Here is an 18,064-nt window from a genome sequence, read left to right as displayed (position 1 = left end):
TGCAGTCGTAGGGAAATGAGACGCACAAACATCTTAGATGTTCTGGAGTTGTTTCTACAGTATTCTGCTCTTTCACAAAGAAAGAGGTTGAACAACAGTGCCCCTACACATGTGAAACCTGCTGTACTGTATACTGTATCTCAATAGTTGTTGGCTCTTATGAAGCCTTTTTTATTTAAACAATAAGAGAGCGCACTGTGTTGATCTAATATATCAATTTATTAAAATAAAAAGTATATAATTAAACAATTAAAGACATACACACAATATATAAGAACTCATTCATAAAACAATTCAATGGTTAAAAAACAATTCATTATGAAAGTTCAACAGTATCCACTTGAACTCCTATAACTTAATGAATCTCCTTTGGATATTCTTGATTAATTAAACCTTGAGCGGACACTATGTAAAGCGCTTAAGTATAGTGCTTTCCAGTCAGGATTCAGGAGAAGACAGAGCACAGAAACAGCTCTGGTATGTGTGCTCAATGATCTTCTAAATGCAAGGGATAGAGGAGACTGTTCAATCCTTATCCTTCTGCAGCATTTGACACCATTGACCATGGGATTCTAATTGACAGCCTGAAAAATTTCTGTGGTCTGGGTGGCACAGTCCTTAGCTGGTTCAAATCATTTCTTGCTGGCAGGTCACAGAGCGTTTCATCGGGAGTATACTAGTCACCACCAGTGCCGTTGTCTTGTGGTGTCCCACAGGGTTCTATACTCTCTCCCATGCTTTTTGCAGTATACATGCTCCCACTGGGTGACATAATAAGATGTCATGGCCGTGTCTACCACTGCTATGCAGATGATACACAACTGTACCTGTCCTACGCTCCAGGCACTGATAACACAATAACAACCGTAAATGGCTGCCTTGCTGAGCTCCAGCAGTAGATGAGTGCCAGTTGGCTGAGACTGAACCCAGATAAAACAGAAGTCCTGATGATAAATCACAGGACAAAGTGACAGCATAGCCAACTAACAGGTCTTACGCTGGGGGGCACAGCTCTAAAAAACTCTGATCATGTGCGAAATCTTGGTATGGTCCTGGATAGTGGCCTGACACTTAAACATCAGGTGTCAGTCACAATCAAATCCTCATTCTATCATCTAAGGCATGGGTCCTCAAACTGCGGCCCTCCAGATGTTGTGAAACTACAAATCCCAGCATGCCTTGCAACAGTTTTGCTATAAGGGAGTGTTAAAACTGTGTCAAGGCATGCTGGGATTTGTAGTTTCACAACATCTGGAGGGCCGCAGTTTGAGGACCCATGATCTAAGGAATATAGCCAGAATCAAGCACTTAATTCCCTCAGAAGACCTGCCTAAAGTCATACATGCATTTATATCATCACGACTAGACCAATGCTCTCTACCTGGGTCTCCCAGCAAAAGAATTGCACCGCTTGCAGCTGGTACAAAATGCAGCCACCAGACTATTAACTAACCAGCCCCGCTCCTGCCACATAACTCCCATTCTCTACGCCCTTCACTGGCTACCTGTAAAATGTATAATTGTTTTCAAGATTGGCTTACTCACTTTCAAGGCCCTACATGACCAGTGCCCAAGGTACCTGCATCAGCTTCTGATTCCTTACTGTCCTACTCGTTTACTACGATCCGTTGAAGAAGGACTACTAAAAGTACCCAGAATTTCCCTGAATTCATCTGGGGGTTGAGCTTTCAACTTTGTTGCTCCAACTCTATGGAACTCTCTTCCTCGCACAGTGCGAGATGTCCCCACTGTAGAATCCTTTAAAAATAGACTAAAAACCTACCTATTTACTCCAGCATTTTACTGATATCTAGTGTTAAGCTTGTTTTATATTTTGAGCTGTAAAGACAATGGTGAAGCACTTTGAGTCCTATTGGGAGAAAAGTGCTATATAAATATCATTATTATTATTATTATTATAATTATTATATAACAGGAGCTCCCAATTAATTTAGTTGATTTCCGGAAATAGACTTTAAATATTGTGGGGTTTATATCCTTTTAAGATAGCTCAGCTAAACTTTAAGTTCACATTGGCAGCAACATATAACGCAATGACCTTTCTATTGGTGCAAGAATAATTTGTAATTGAGATGGTTATATTACCGGATTGTATTCCTTGCGAGTGCGGTGAAGCAGCCACTGATTAATCCGCTTCCACCGGCGTGTCTCCGATGTACATGGAGATGGTGCCGGGAGCAGACACAGTGGTGTTGAAGGTGCCGGAGGTGGTGAGAAGTCCTGCTGACAACCAGCGTAGCTCTGATTGTCTGGGAGCTGGCTTAATCACATGGAAGATTTCCTCCAGGCGTCTATGTTGGAAGGAGATCTCAATCACCGCTTAGTTTACCGGCCGCCTTTTGCTCGAAAAGCCGCCACAGATTCTCCTGATCAGGCAAAGATTTGACAGGCAAGGTGAGAGAGGTCAAAATCAAGGGAAGATGGATAGTTGAGTCTTGATGTATTTCTCTGTCCCCAATGTACTGACGGTCTAATTTTATAATTAATGTTTATTATTTATAATTAATGTTTATTACTACTAATATCAGTTGCGCCTGATTATACAATTGGTATACTTTATTTTGGTTCTTATGAAGCCTTGGCTGACAGCCGGTAGCCATTTTGTACTGTACGTATGTCAAACCTGCTGTAGCGTACTGTATATCTGTGTATCATTTTATGTACCTACAGTATGCTACAGGTACTGCAGCTTCATAATGTACTTTACTTTACAGCTGATTATTTTTCACGAGCGCCTCACATGCACAGGAGCCATATTCTTAGCGAAGTATTAATTGTACTCTCAGTATTCGCTCACTTGTCCCCATAGGCAGTTATAAAATAGTGTAATGTCCATGCAATTGTATTTAGGTAATAAAAGTGTCTAATTTACTGAACAGTACAGTAATGTACAGTAGTAGCAAAGTAGTTCCTGCGCTACAGAGCATTTTAATAGTCTCTTCTCGCACACGCAATCCGGATTCTTCTGCTAAAGCTTTGCAGTACACATCTTACACATGCGCAGTGGAGATTTTAAAAAGCGACATCTGGTGGATTTCACTGGTATTGCACTTATCTGGTAAGGCCATCACCAAGCTGTGATATGTATTGCGCTGCCTTGCCACTTGGAGCGCCGTTGTGGATTGGCGGTACAATCACCATAGGCAGGCTTGCCGAGAGCCGCTTCATCTGTATGTGGTCTATGATAAATGGGTCCCTTAGCCAGTTTGGATGACAATGGTAACTTGATAAATACAGAGACATATGTAATATCTATAGATTGTAAGCTTGCAGCAGGGCCCTCTAACCCCCAAGTCTGTCTGTTGTTACCCAGTTTGTTTTATCACTGTCTACTATTGTAAGGCGCAACGGAATCTGCTGCGCTATATAAGAAACTGTAAATAAATAAAATAAATAATAGGGTCAGACTTTGCCAGAGGTACAATATGCTGACTTATATCAGACTTTTTAAAGTGGAAATCATTTACAAGACAAGGTTTTGCTTTGTAAATGATTTCCGCTTTTAAAAAAAATGATGTCTGATATTGACTGGCATCTCACACTTCAGACCCTATTACATATGCCCAATGGTACATGCCTGGCTGCAGCAAGTTTAGGGAAATGTCAGATTATAGTAAGAAGAACAGAGCAACAGAGGGTTCCATCCTCATCATGTGTTTACATTTATAGTATAGATATATCTGCATCTTTTTGGCAAACCATCTGTAAAATATAATTTTTCCTATATGCTATGTATTGTACTTCCTAAAATTAACACTGTCTCTACACTAGGCAATTGTTATGGTAATCTGGGCTTTGTTCCTGCAATTGCAGCAATCAATCTCAGGAAAAGATCGAAAATTGCAATCTTTTGGATTGCTTGTGAGCTGGGCAGGCTTGGCAGGGATCACATGCAAAAGGCATGTGCACTAAATGATAAGCATTTTTTTTATGTTAGCAAATGATGCAAATCGGTATCGGGGCCAAACCCGCTGTTTCCAATAACCAAATACCCACTCCACTGCTTGTTTACTGCCATCACATCTGTGATCGGAAGTACAGGTTTTATCATGTCACTTGAACAATTCTTGTGTATCAGGTTTAATAATACGGTACTTGTGTATTATCACGGCGCCCCCGATTTTCATCGCAGGGCATTGTACAACCAAAAAATCGCATCGCATGCGATGCAATGCAACTGTACCCAATTTTTTTATTGTACAGGCACCCAAATACCTGATTCCAATGTTAAATGCCCCCCCAGACCCGATTTTAGATTGTACACCCACCCTGATGGGTAATGACTATGTTAAATGCCCCCCCCCCCATTGTTAACGCCACCCCACTATCAACGGCAACCCGAAGCGTGGCAAGCGCAGCGGTACGCGTCTACCGACCTTTTCATACCCCCACTATCCACGTTGGCGTGGAGTTCATAATATATAGTGTGGCGAGCGTAGCGAGGGGACACATAATACTTGTGAAGTAATTTGCGTCCCCTCGCTGCGCTCGCCACACTATATAAAATCAACTCCACGCCGACATGGATAGTGGGGGTATGAAAAGGTCGGAGGACGCATACCGCTGCCCCTCGCAGGCTCGCCGCGCTTCGGGTTGGTGTTGATAGTGGGGTGGCGTTAACAATGGGGGGGCATTTAACATAGTCATTACCCATCATGGTGGGGATACAATTAAAAATCGGGTCTGGGTGGGCATTTAACATGGGAATTATCCCAAATCGCGTCGCATGCCATTATAATGGCATGCGATGCAACGCAATATTAAAATTATACACTCAGCCCTGGGAAAGGCTCAAATCGGGTCCCATCGCATACCTTAATTGGTGGTATGCGATGCGATGGGCGCCGTGATAATACACAAGTACCAATACTCCTGATTCTAATAATTCATCATTTTCTTTTGGAAAAATTAGGCTACAGTAGCTCAGCAACAGGGTACAGCAATGTCACAGATATTTAGAACTGTGCACAAAACATGTTCATTTGCATTATTCAAAAGCAATCTCCACCTGCGGGCATTACAAATCAACGCTTTCTAGTGTCTTGATTCGGTGATGAGATCTGCAGCGCACGCAGCGCCCCCTGGTGGGTAAAGGCGTGAAGTGCAGCTGCAGAGCGTACAAGTGGGTGAGGCCACTTCCTAACACACAAGCACCAGCGAGGGAGGAGTCTGCATCGGCACTAGTCTCTCCTTTCTGAGTCCCAGCTGGCACTGCAAAAAGGGATTTACTATTGTCTAAGGCAGAAAAAAAAATAACAAAACAAAATCCCTTTAGTACCTGATCTGCTGCAGCACAGTCACAGGGAGCGGACACAAAGGGAGCAGCAGGCTGCAGAGGACAGGGACGCTTGTGGAAAGCCATCATGTCTTACCAGGGCAAGAAGAACATTCCTAGGATAACAGTGAGTGTGTCCATCTATGTTTTGCATGTCTGCGCCGTCATGTGTACAGAGTAGATCGCTATCACACTAGCAATGGGCAATCATTTTCTGTGGTTTTCAGCCAGTGTTCTACATTTCAATGTCAGCATAGTATCCTAGAAGGGGAGACCTGATCGCCCCAGGGTGTGCAGCTCCTCGTTATTATCATATAGTTTATTCTCATTAATTGTGTGGCAAACACTCCCAACTCCCAGCTCATCAGACGTGTGGGCAATGTATTAGAATAATCCCTCTGTGTCCAGGATTATCCTGAGAAGGTGAAACCGACCAGACTATATAGGGATCAGTACAGAGATGTATTCTCCAGTTCCCTACTACAATCAGCCAGTGTCTCTGGCAGGTGGATAGAGTCATGTACAGCATGAGCAGATCCACCTTCGTATAATAATGTCTGCTACACTGTATCTCCTAGTGTAGTAGTAAATGCTGATTATTGTTGGGGTTCCATTTACACATCAAAGGATGTCACAGCTGGTTAGGGGTGGTCCCTCCTGCACCACCCTAAAAATTGAATTGCTGTACAATAGTGTCACACTAATATGTGAACAAAATGTTATGTTGAATAACAAGGTCAGTTATATATATATATATATATATATATATATATATATATATATATATATATATATATATATATATATATATATATATACACACAAATATTTGATATTATATTCCTGGCAGCCTCAAGATTGACAGAGCATTTTGCACTGCTTTTATAATGGGTGCTGCTTCCCTTATATTCAGTAGCAGGCCTGTCCTTCATTGTCAGACACAAGACATACAGCTGGGCTTTGTCTCTGCTGAATTTAATTAGACCTTTCTTTAGGGTGAGGGGTGGGGGGATGATGGGAGTGGAATAGGTAGCTACTCCATCTTTGCGATACAGACAAAAGGAGCATGGGCTAACATATAGGGGGTCACCAATCTAGTGCCTTATTAAAATAGATTTGTTTTGCTTGAACCCAATGATGTTGATGGTTGCCTTTATTGGTTTGTAGGATTTAAGGATTATTCGGTAATGCATAGTGCATGTATTCAGAGATAAAATAAAATAGGGGCGTGTCTTCATTAATACACTCTGGATATTGGGAACCTTTTTAATGAGGACATCCTATATGCATACTAATATGCCTCTGAATTCCCTTTACATAGAGAACCAGATTGTGCTTTCTCAGCAGTAGTGATACAAAGGATTCATATTTCAATGCATTGATGCAGCCTATCATGAGCTGAGGGCTAGAATCCAGTATGAGCAGCCAGTCAAGCCAGTGTGTGCTGGTGCTGTATTCCTGTGGTTTGATGGAGATTTGTAGGTCTGAGGAGAGTGGCAGGTGCAGTCATCCAGCAGCAATCCGCTGCTGCAGAATTGTCACAATCCTTCGCATTGAAGAAGTACAAAGCATCTGAGGGCGTGTGTATGGTGTCTTTAATAGCATCCATCTTGTCCAAGAGATGCACAAAATGTACACTCGTACGGCTCCCAGTCCCTGGACAATGGCAGCCAGTATCAATACCACAAATCTATAATTGGTGTATAATATATGGATACCAGTTATAAATAAACAGAATGGCATTCCTAATGTGGATGATCCTGTGGGTTCTTGATAACTTAAGAAATGCCTGGCACACATCTGGCTTTTTATTTTTAGCATTTAAAGTCAGCCCATGCGATATTCCTCATTAATAATTCAAAATTAGAAACTGATTGGTTTGTACTTTGTCTCATTATTGTTATGGTAGGTCATTAATGCATTTATACATGAAACAAAAATATCTTATTTTTATGTAAGAACCAATACTTCCTTACATTTTTGCTATATCTCATGGGAGAGATACTGTTCTAATATAGAGACCTTCCTGCGTCCTTTCCACGCCCTATAAAATACAATTCTATACAAGCATTCCCTAAGAAATCGCAGATTTAGCGATCTGTATTGGTTCAGTCACTTGAATTGATATTGAATAATTTTGTTTCAGCTAACAATAGCACTTGTTTGACCAATAGAAGACCAAAAGCTCCCTCCTTATTGGTTACAGAAATCTGACAGCTACGTTCTACAGCTTGCTGCTGATTTCCTCTCAGCCGCTCCCATATTTAAAGTGCAAACACTGAACAGCAGTTACATTAGAAATTACTTGTTAATTAAGTTATTGTACAACCCAAAATTAAAATACTTGTCCATCTGCACAGAAGCACACTCTACTTGTTTGTTTTATGTGATACTTGCATACACTCTGGAATGTCTGGCCAACTCCCAAATTTGGAGGAGCTCTTCCAGACCTTTGAGGAAGTAGACCAGCCTCTTGTATCTGCCTACTTCCTCAGATTAGTGGGCAGTGCAGGGGCTTGGTGAAGCACATCACAACCCTGTCAATCACAGCATAAAATCATGTCACTATGATGTGGTGCCTAGTGCCGCATCTAACCCATATCCAGTCTTGCCTTTCTCAGACGGCTAGGGTACGAATCAACATCTGTATTGCATGGGTGCCCCACAATATCCCGACAGTCAGTATACCAACATCAGAATCCCGACTGCCGGTGGTCCAACAGAGGGGAACCTGACTGACAGGTTATTCTCGCTTGTTGGGGTCCACGACCCCCATAGAGGGAGAATAGAACCTGTGATGAGCGCAGCGAGCCTGCAAGGCACTTCTTTGCACTCGCCCCCCTGTCCGAGTACTGGCAGTTGGGATTCCGATATCGTTATACTGACTGTCCGGATCCCAAATGTCAGGCAGTCATACCACACCTGTATTGCATATTATAGTTCTTTGCTAAAGGACTAATGGTGCCCATACACTTATGCAACTTCTCAGAGGGAGAAGTCACATAAGAATTCCCTTGAACCGCCTGAGAAGCAGGATCACATGTGGTCCATACCGCCGCCCCTTGCGGGCTCGCTGCGCTCGCCACGCTTCGGGTTGGCATTGATAGTGGGGGTGCATTTTACATTGTAAGCACCCATTAGGGTGCTTATACAATTAAAAATCGTATAGGGGGGGGCCATTTAACATTGAAAACACCCATTAGGGTGCCTATACAATTTAAAATCGCATTGCATGCGGCTATATGGCATGCGATGCGATACAATGCATAAGATGCCATACGATTGAAAATCGTGGGCGCCGTGCTAGGAAACAAGTACCTATGGTCCGATTGCATGCTATATCGCACGTGACCACATTCTGTGCTGCCGGATCTTTAGTGTAGCAGGTCCGACTCCAATCTGATGAGAATGGCATTGGATTGGAATCTGGGACAAAACACATGCAATTTGACACTTTTTATCCAATTTCTTGTCCCAATCTGTCAGACTCGGATGAAAAGAGGCCTAATCGTTGTAGTGTGTGGTCACCTTAAAGCTGGATACACACTATAAGATTATCTGATAATGTATGGGAGCAATTGATCATTTGCTCCCAAACACTACAAATCAGACAAAATGGACTTTCCAACAAATCGGATAAATCATTCGATTTCACCAATTTATTTGAATAATCATTTTTCAATTGTCATTTGCTCCCATACATTTTTGCTTATAGTGTGTATCCAGTGCTAAGCTGATTAGTGCGATACCCACCATGGCCTTACATTCGGGTGGTGAAACCATTATTCTCTTGAACTTCTTAGAAAGATGGTGCAGTGTCATTTTATTTTTTCCATCTATTTATTTAGTCACATTTCTGATGCTAGTTGGATATACCAGGACAATACATATATATATATATATATATAAGTGGTGCACATTCAAAGTAGGATAGTATAATCACACCTATAAGATACAATTCATCTAGTCTTGTGAGAAGCCCAGTAACAGCAGATCATTATGAGCCAATGTGACAAATCCACTAAACCAATATGATCTGTCAAGAAAAACGTCACTGGTTACTACAATTTTCTGGCCAACTAGATTGTATAATCCTCAGGCTGTAGTTAATGGCAGTACTGTATGGCAAGTTTGGTATTGATGTTGGTTATACACCTGGTTAGTACAACAACTTACCTTATGGATACTTTCTTACAATATATTACACCATGAGCGCTATTCAATGCCGTCGGCGCGTGGATTTGTACGGTGAAAATAAGCCATACTCAAAACCCCTTGCCATATGCAATGTTTAGCCAGAATCCTTACCGTGAGAGGCTGCAGAGGATCCCCTTAAACGGTGAGGTTTGACACAAATGCAGCAAGTCCGCAGCATTTTGTGAGGAGCCTCTCTGTTTTAATGGCCACACTCACTGTTTCCACCTTACCTCAGGGAACCAGCAAGGTGGAAATGGCGAGTGAACCTCACCTCAAGGGAGTGAGTTGACTACACTGACGGCGAGTTATCGGCACTTCTCGCCTTCAGGGCATTGGATACTGCTTATTGTGTCTATCTTTGGAAAAGACTATTACCAGATGACAGTCCTAATTTTATTTTGTTCTTCCATTCCCATCCTCTCTGCTGTTAGGCAGGTGCATGGGAGGAATAGAGAAGTGTGGGGTCTCTGTAGATGGGAGGAGATGCAGCAGGGGGGCAGGGCTCATTAGCTGTTAGCTACAATAAAGGGGGTTGGGCAGTGTTGCATGATTATAGTGGATGAGGATGCCGTGCTTTTAGCTACACCCTAAGGAATTGTATGGTCCCCTTCTGTGTGTCACATTTATTCATTCTAAGGGTATGGAACAGAAGCACAGGCTATAATTGGGACAATAGTATTGAATGTACATCCTGTGGGAATACTAACCTGATCTGGTTAACCAATATCTTATGCAAATGTATTGCATATAATATCAAATATTATGGCTCTTCATATTATAGTGAAGTAGCTGTTGAGGTTATCTCAGTTGAGGTTCTGTTTGCATCATATCAAATGTGACCGTTGTTTTCTACACTACTGTCCAAATTTTCTCACAAAAGATGTTCTTGAAAATCTACTGTAGGGTGGGGCGTCATATGCTGCTTTGTTTCATGAGTTTGTAATTAGCCATGTTCTGACTCACCCTTTTATAAGTGGTAACTTTTTAATTGTTACAATGAGCTTTTGATATTTCCTGTTAGCATGACTTTTGCTGCAAGGTACAATTTTGTATGCCACATGCCAAGACACTGTATAGTTGCTTGAAGTCTGAAAGTACCTGGGATAGAACCAGCAAGACGCCTTGTGAAAAGACAGGCTGGAAATTATCGAAGCAAAGTCATATGGGATAGTGTGGATCTCCTTATATACAGGAGTTAACTTGATTTTTTTTTTTTTCTTTTTATATTGTCTATAATGAAAAAAATATAAACTGATTATTGTTAACCATTTCAGTGCCAACCTTGCTGTGAGCAAAATATCTGCTAAAAATGCCAGTGTCTCTCCCAGAGACTGTTCTTTTAGTATAAATAAATAGAAATACAGCCAAGTCAATTCATTGAAGTTAAGTTAAATATTGCACAAAAAAAACAGTCGCTGTAAGCGTATTTTTAATGTATACTTTGGTGATCTCTCACAGCAATGCTGGCACTCAAAGGCTTAATAAAAAAGGTTGCTTCACACCTATTTTTTTGACAAATTCCCTTGGCACTCAAAGGGTCAAGAAACCTATAAGAAATTCAAAGTTTATACTCCTTTCACACTGAAAACCAAAATTCCTCGGATCTCTGTCCCACCCCTGGTAAATAAGTGGGACGGGAATTCTTGATCAAGTGTAAAAGGGTTTGGAAGGGTCATCCCTGGTCAAATATCCTGGTCTGTAACCTGGGTTTTTACAAGTCCTGGTCATTGTCACCTGGGTTGACCCTTTCACACAGAAGAACCTGGGTTGGTCCACAAGTTATCGGAGATTCGTGACTCTACAGTTTGGTTTTCTGTGTGAAAAGGTAAAAGCCGTGACTTTCACATCTTTCTGTCTTTAAATGGTAAGTGTAATCGGGAATACACAAAGGGCCATTTCTGCCTATTTTATAAGTGATCTGTCTAGATTGCTTAGAATCGAAACACAAAATTCTCCATGTGTACACCCAATGGCAATGGTGTTGTGTGGTCCTGCACTTTGCCATCGTCAGCTCAGATATTTAGTGCATGCACTACATATCAAGTCTGATTGCAAAGCAAGTGCATAGAAAACAACACAATGGTTAGCACAGATCTCTTAGCACACACCACTATGTATCTATGGGCAATCGAGACACTGGGAAGCTCAGGGGAAATCTCCTAGCCTAAATCACCTAGCACGCATAACTCCGTGTGTATGCCCCTTTAGCTGTATTGAATATGCATGGAAATAAATACAAAAAAAACAATTAAGACTGTACTATATTGCCTCCTCTATATAAGGGCGGTGCCTATAGCACAAGCACTATGGGCCTTATTTTGGTTCATTCTTTCTGACAAAATCCTTCTTAGATGGACAAAACCATGTGCACTGCAGGGGGGCAGATGTAACATGTGCAGAGAAAATTAGATTTGGGTGAGTAATTTTGTTTCTGTGCAGGTAAAATACTGACTGCTTTATTTTTACACTGCAATATAGATCTCACTTTGAAGTAAAACCCCACCCAAATCTAATTCTCTGCACAAGTAACACCTGCCCCACCTGCAGTGCACATGGTTTTGCCCATCTAAGAAGGATTTTGTCACAAATATTTTGTCAAAATAAGGCCCTATATTCTTTGTGAGGAAAGCAAATCACGTAGGGGGTTATTTGGATGCAGTCCTGGCAAATTCCTTCTTAGATGGACAAAACCATGTGCACTGCAGGGGGGCAGATGTAAAATGTGCAGAGAGAATTAGATTGGGGTGAGTTCTTTTGTTTCTGTGCAGGGAAAAACACTACTTTATTTTTACACTGCAATATAGATTTCACTTTGAAGTAAAACCCCACCCAAATGTAATTCTCTCTGCACATGTTACATCTGCCCCCCTGTAGTGCACATGGTTTTGTCCATCTAAGAAGGAATTTGCCAGGAGTAAATCAGAATAAGGCCCATAGTCAAGAAGTTTCTAATGTGGGGTACACACCACAACGATATGGCCCAAAATGAGCCAATTTAAACCAGCTTCACATTTCAGCTTTAACACGGTATATCAGGGCTCGACAAATTTCTTTAAAATCTAAGAGCCAGGATGAAAATGTAGGAGCCGGATAAACTAATAATAGGGACAGTGCGCGCAGAAGACGTGTCCCAAAAATGTACACACACATATACCACACACCGGAATGTCCATTACACATTATACCAAACATCATAATGTTCATTACATATGATACCACAGGCCGTAATTACATATTATGCCACATAAGTTCTGCTTACCTACATGCTCATTGCTATGGGTTTCGTGCTTGATGCCAGGGGTTAACATGCTCTTCCAGGGGTTAATATGCTGTTGCTATGGGGTTAACATAGTTTGCCAAGGGTAAATGCTTGTTGCTACGGGGTTACCATGGTCTGCCAGGGGTAAATGCTTGTTGCTATGGGGTTACCATGGTCTACCAGGGGTCAACATGCTCTACCACTATGGAGTTACTATGGTCTGCCATGGGTAAATGCTTGTTGCTATGGGGTTACCATGGTCTGCCGGGGGTAAATGCTTGTTGCTATGGGGTTACCATGGTCTGCCAGGGGTAAATGGTTGTTGCTATGGGGTTACCATGGTCTGCCAGGGGTAAATGGTTGTTGCTATGGGGTTACCATGGTCTGCCAGGGGTAAATGCTTGTTGCTATGTGGTTACCATGGTCTACCAGGGGTTAACATGCTCTGCCACTATGGGGGTTAACTTGCTCTGCCACTATGGGGGTTAACATGCTCTGCCACTATGGGGGTTAACATGCTCTGCCACTATGGGGGTTAACATGCTCTGCCACTATGGGGGGTTAACATGCTCTGCCACTATGGGGGGTTAACATGCTCTGCCACTATGGGGGGTTAACATGCTCTGCCACTATGGGGGTTAACATGCTCTGCCACTATGGGGGTTAACATGCTCTGCCACTATGGGGGTTAACTTGCTCTTCCACTATGGGGGTTAACATGCTCTACCACTATGGAGTTACCATGCTCTGCCATTATGGGGGTTAACTTGCTCTGATACTATGGGAGTTAACATGCTCTGACAGGGGTTAACATGCACCCGCACGTTGACCTGCACCTTGACTATGTAGATGGCCAGGCGGTCTCTCAGCTGTTGCAGCGCCTCTTTCTCCTGCAGGCGGGAGATGCGCGTCAGGCTGAGCAGGGTTCTCGTGCTGCTGCGCTGGCCGGACTGCCAGGTGGGGGTGGCCGCAATGGCCTGGGGGTTCGAGATGACAGCCGGCTCCTACACAGCGGCAACTCCAGCGACCGCAGCGCTCCGCATAGACTGCGGCTAATAGTGCGGCAAAACCCCATGAAGGGAGCGGGAGAGCAGGGATAACGGGCGCACGAGTGTTAGATCCACGCTGCTGCTGGAGGCCCACCACGACGGACCTGCTCTTGCCTCTCTGTGGCTCCTATACAGCAGGTGGGAGCGGAGGAGGGGTTGACGACCGGCGGCACTGCAGCACAAGCCCACCTGGCCAAGACCAGGTCGCCAGGGAGCAGAATCTGGTCGCCCTGGCGACCAGGGTTTGTCGAGCCCTGCGGTATATTGCCGTTTTTTACCGTTTTAAAACCGGGGCAGCTGCAATGTGAAAGCTCCATTGTCAATTTACCGGTTACAGAATACCAGTATTTTGAAACGTGTTAAAAGCAGGATCCTACACGTTTAAAAAATTGTTGGTAAAAAATGGCATTGAAACGGTAATACCCCTTTCAGACCGCACTTAAAAGGGTAATATACCGTTTAAGCTATGCGGTGTGAAAGGGGTTAAGGCTGTCTGCCCATTTAAAAAAACGTTTCAAATTACCGGCTCAATGCAGTTTATGCGATGTGAAACCAGCTTTAGATACAATCTCGACCGATTGTATGTAAATCGGACATGTTTTGGGCCATTTCGCTGCCCTTATGATGCATTCCCGTTCCGATGCGTGGCCCCGCGGGTCGTTAGGTCTTTTCTGAGATCCTACCTGCTGCAGGTAGGATTTTAGAAACGACCATTGTAGTGGGTACGGGTCGCGATCATATCAGGGGCTTTTTCTGTGCCGGTCGTCGGCTCCGTCAGCTCGTGAGCGGGTCGTACATTCCTTTGACGACCTACTCAGGAGCAGGATTGTCCTGGTGTGTACCAGGCATTACAGTATGTATAGCAGGGGATGCAAATCATGCATGAAGTGCTTATTCAGTCAGGTCCTTTATTCCTCCACATGTTAAGCCCCAAGGTGCCATTTTCTTGGCCTTGGGAGCTGCATTAAAATGCACCCTTGGTATTTAACCCTTTGAGTGCCAACGTTGCTGTGAATGATCCTCAAAATGTCCGCTAACATGCCAGTGTCGCTCAGTGACTGTTCTTTTTTGGGTGCAATATTTAACTAAACTTCAGCGAATTGACTTGGCTATACTTGTATTTGTTTATACTAAAATAACAGTCGCTGTGAGCTACGCTGGCATTTTTAGTGGATATTTTGAGGATCTCACAGCAACGTTGGTACTCAAAGGGTTAATGCACAAGGAAACCTGTAGTTTGTGCGGAATCTATGGGTTATCATTCGTTGTATGGAATGGAATAGCTCCGGGATGAAACAAAGCTTTTGCTCAATCGGTATTCCCTGCACCATAATTGAATATGCCCAACAGAGGTATATTTACTAACTTCTAGTAAAGAATAGTGAGGGAGAATAATTCTCTCTGCACAAGTTACCTCTGCCCCACCTGCAGTGCAAATGGTTTTGTCCATTTGAGAAGGAATTTCCTTTTGCGAGTGAACCAGAATAAGGGTGTGTGTGTGTGTGTGTGTGTGTGTGTATTCTGTCCGCTGGACTGACTGGTGAACTCTGCCATTGCTAATCCACTCCACCAAGGAGCATATTTTTCCTGGCCTACATCTGAGTCTGTATTCAAGGCTGACTATGGAATTTCCAAGCTCATAATAAATATGAGATCATTTTATTTTTAACTAATGAAATAGCAATTATTAAGGTTTCTTTGTAGAATGTTGTGGGGTAGCTTTGCTTGGTGATGACAGATTGTCTTTGTGAAACATTGGGAAATAGATTTCAAAAGATTGTTCAACCTCCAACTTGTCTTTTGTATTTTAAGTGACAGACCACTCTTAAGTTTGATACTGGTAGGCCCTATTATGGGACTCAAATTGTGGAAATCTGTAGTTAAGCTATACCTCCACAGCACTTTCCACACACAGCTGCTAATTTATAAAAAAAATTCCCTAAATATGAATAAATTATCTTTGGTAGAATAATTATACTGCTGGAATATTGAGGGTTATTCACATTCGTTCAGTACGGAGGGCCGATGTTGCGCGTCTGCGCAGGCATGTTTCTGCGCATGTGCAGACGTGGGGTGCGCGCACCAACGGCAAACTTTCAGTTCACCGGGTGCATGCACCCATGACAGGGGGCCGGTGCGCCAGGCTGTTCCATGGGCGTTCTCATGGTAATGAGGCAGTGACGCTGGTGTGGTTGGTGGGCAGCTGACATCACTGGATGTCAGCTGCCCGCCCATATCTGTGCCAGCATGCACGGCTGCACGCATATGTAAGTGACTTAAGTCACTTTTATATGTGCACACGCACCACATCTTTCAATGGTCGCCGACCATTGAACGATGTGGGCGGTTACCCAAGGCAAATGAATGGATGTTTATGCAAAACACCCATTCACAGGCTGTGCGGGTGAACCCGCACTTCGAGGGGGAGGCGGGTGGGTGTTCATTCACCAGGCGGGTTTTGGTGGACTCCCAAGGCTGCGAATTCGCAGCCTTGAGAATCAACCAGAATAACCCCCATTGTCCTCTTAAAAATACACCATTTAATTTCTTTAAATGCCTTTTCCATAGATAGGAAAACTTGTTGATCTTTATTTATAAGGCTCTAACACAGGTCTGGCCAACATGTGACTCTCCACCTGTTGTGAAACTACACATCTCGGCATGCCCTGCCACAGTTTAGGATTCCCTAATAGCAAAACTGTGGCAGGGCATGCTGGGTTGTGTAGTTTTACAATAGCTGGAGAGCCACAGGTTGGCCAGGCCTGCGCGAACATATTACATAGCACAGTATATTTAACTTAGTATATTAATGAATATCATACAATAAATTGAAACCAAATATAGTTATAGTTGTGGAAAAAGCTGTAATGTCTTTTCTGCATGGCCACTGTTGTGGTTATCAGTCAGCGCAGAGTAACAAGGAATAAATACACAACAATCTTTAAAGGAGGGCCAGAGATGGCAATGCCAGCTGACCCCTGTGACAGGGGTTACTAGTACCTTTGCTGGTCACTTCCCCTGAGCACACAATGTCATGCAGAAGGCCATCAGTGCAGTACAGAGCTGCCAGGAGCATCCTCAGGAATCTGCATTTCTGATGCATCCAAAGGCTGCTTCTGCGGCACTGCAGAAACGATTGTAGCTGCAGGTTGCCATTCCAGGCACCCTGTTAGCCAAGATGCATAGGTTTAGGGCAGGGCAAGTCAAACGCCGGGCACCAAGGTTGCCACGGTGACCAGATTCTGCTTCCTGATTCTTATACAGGGGGGAGCCGCTCTGGAAGACCGCTCTGCCTGGCAGTTGCCATGGGTGGTAATGGCAGGGTGGAGGAAAAGGCTGCCAGTTAGCCCCTGGCAGAGCATGTAACCCCTTGACAACGAGAAAGTTAACCCCTTTTCAACATGTCAACAAGCAGGTTAACCCCTGGCAGACCATGGTAACTCCATAACAACAAGCATTTACTCCTGGAAGAGCATGTTAACCCATAGTTTTAATGAGCATGTTAACGCCTTGATCGGGACACACATGCTGCGCACGTCCGAAAAGGAGGCGTGGCCTCATGGGATGAGGTGTCCTAAGGCCACACCCCTGTTTCCCATCGCTCTGTGTCGCTGAATAAACACTGCGCATGTGCAAAGCGTCTATTTTCTTCAGGGTGGGGGGGGGGGGGGGGGGAGGGGGGGGGGCGGACTCCCAACTGCTAGGGGAAGCCAGAGCAAGAGCTGATTGCCAGGGGAAGCCACTGGTCACAAGAGCATGAATCAGAATCATTTTATTGCCAGGTGTACAGATACAAAAAGCATAATCCACAGGAATTTGTTTCCGATAACTACCACCCATTGTGACATTACAAAACATGCAGTTCCTTACATCGGATACAATAACAGTACACAACATACTTTACACGACATAGGTAAGAGGCAATTCTAGATACACAACAATATGATCGGGACGGATGTGGGTTGCGGTAATGAGGAATTGACTAGGATAGCTGCCTTGGGTATAAAGCTGTTCCTGTGTCAAGTAGTCCTTGTAGGCCTTAAGCTGTACCGTCTGCTAGACGGTAGCCTCATGAACATGATATGCGGGATACGGTCGTATTTGTCGACACCATTTAGGTCGACGCCGTTGGGTCGACAGGTGGGAAGGTATACAGGTGTCTAGGTCGACATAGGTGAAGGTCGACAGGTGTCTAGGTCAACATAGGACAAGGTCGACATGGGTTTAGGTCGACATGGGTTAGGTCAACAGGTCAGGAGGTAG

The 18,064-nt window shown here is 43.6% G+C and overlaps 1 protein-coding gene across 2 annotated transcripts in view; it reads left to right on the top strand.

Moving 5' to 3' along the window:
• Positions 1-18,064, top strand: part of LOC146074090 (dihydropyrimidinase-related protein 3) — a 229,658-nt gene that overhangs the window by 119,718 nt on the left and 91,876 nt on the right. Inside the window, exon 1 of one of the 2 annotated variants that reach the window (XM_083181826.1) lies at positions 5,163-5,423. The exons of the other annotated variant lie outside the window; for it this stretch is intronic. Coding sequence (XP_083037952.1) covers positions 5,385-5,423 — 39 coding nt within the window. The 5' untranslated portion in view covers positions 5,163-5,384. Of the gene's footprint in view, positions 1-5,162; positions 5,424-18,064 lie in introns of those variants that run through there. 2 annotated transcript variants of the gene reach the window in all.

This window comes from Crinia signifera, chromosome 4, assembly GCF_055691185.1.
Source record: "Crinia signifera chromosome 4, ASM5569118v1, whole genome shotgun sequence".
NCBI classification, from domain to species: Eukaryota; Metazoa; Chordata; class Amphibia; order Anura; family Myobatrachidae; genus Crinia; species Crinia signifera.
Note: the sequence above shows the minus strand (reverse complement) of the source record. Positions and strands in the feature narration are given on the sequence as shown.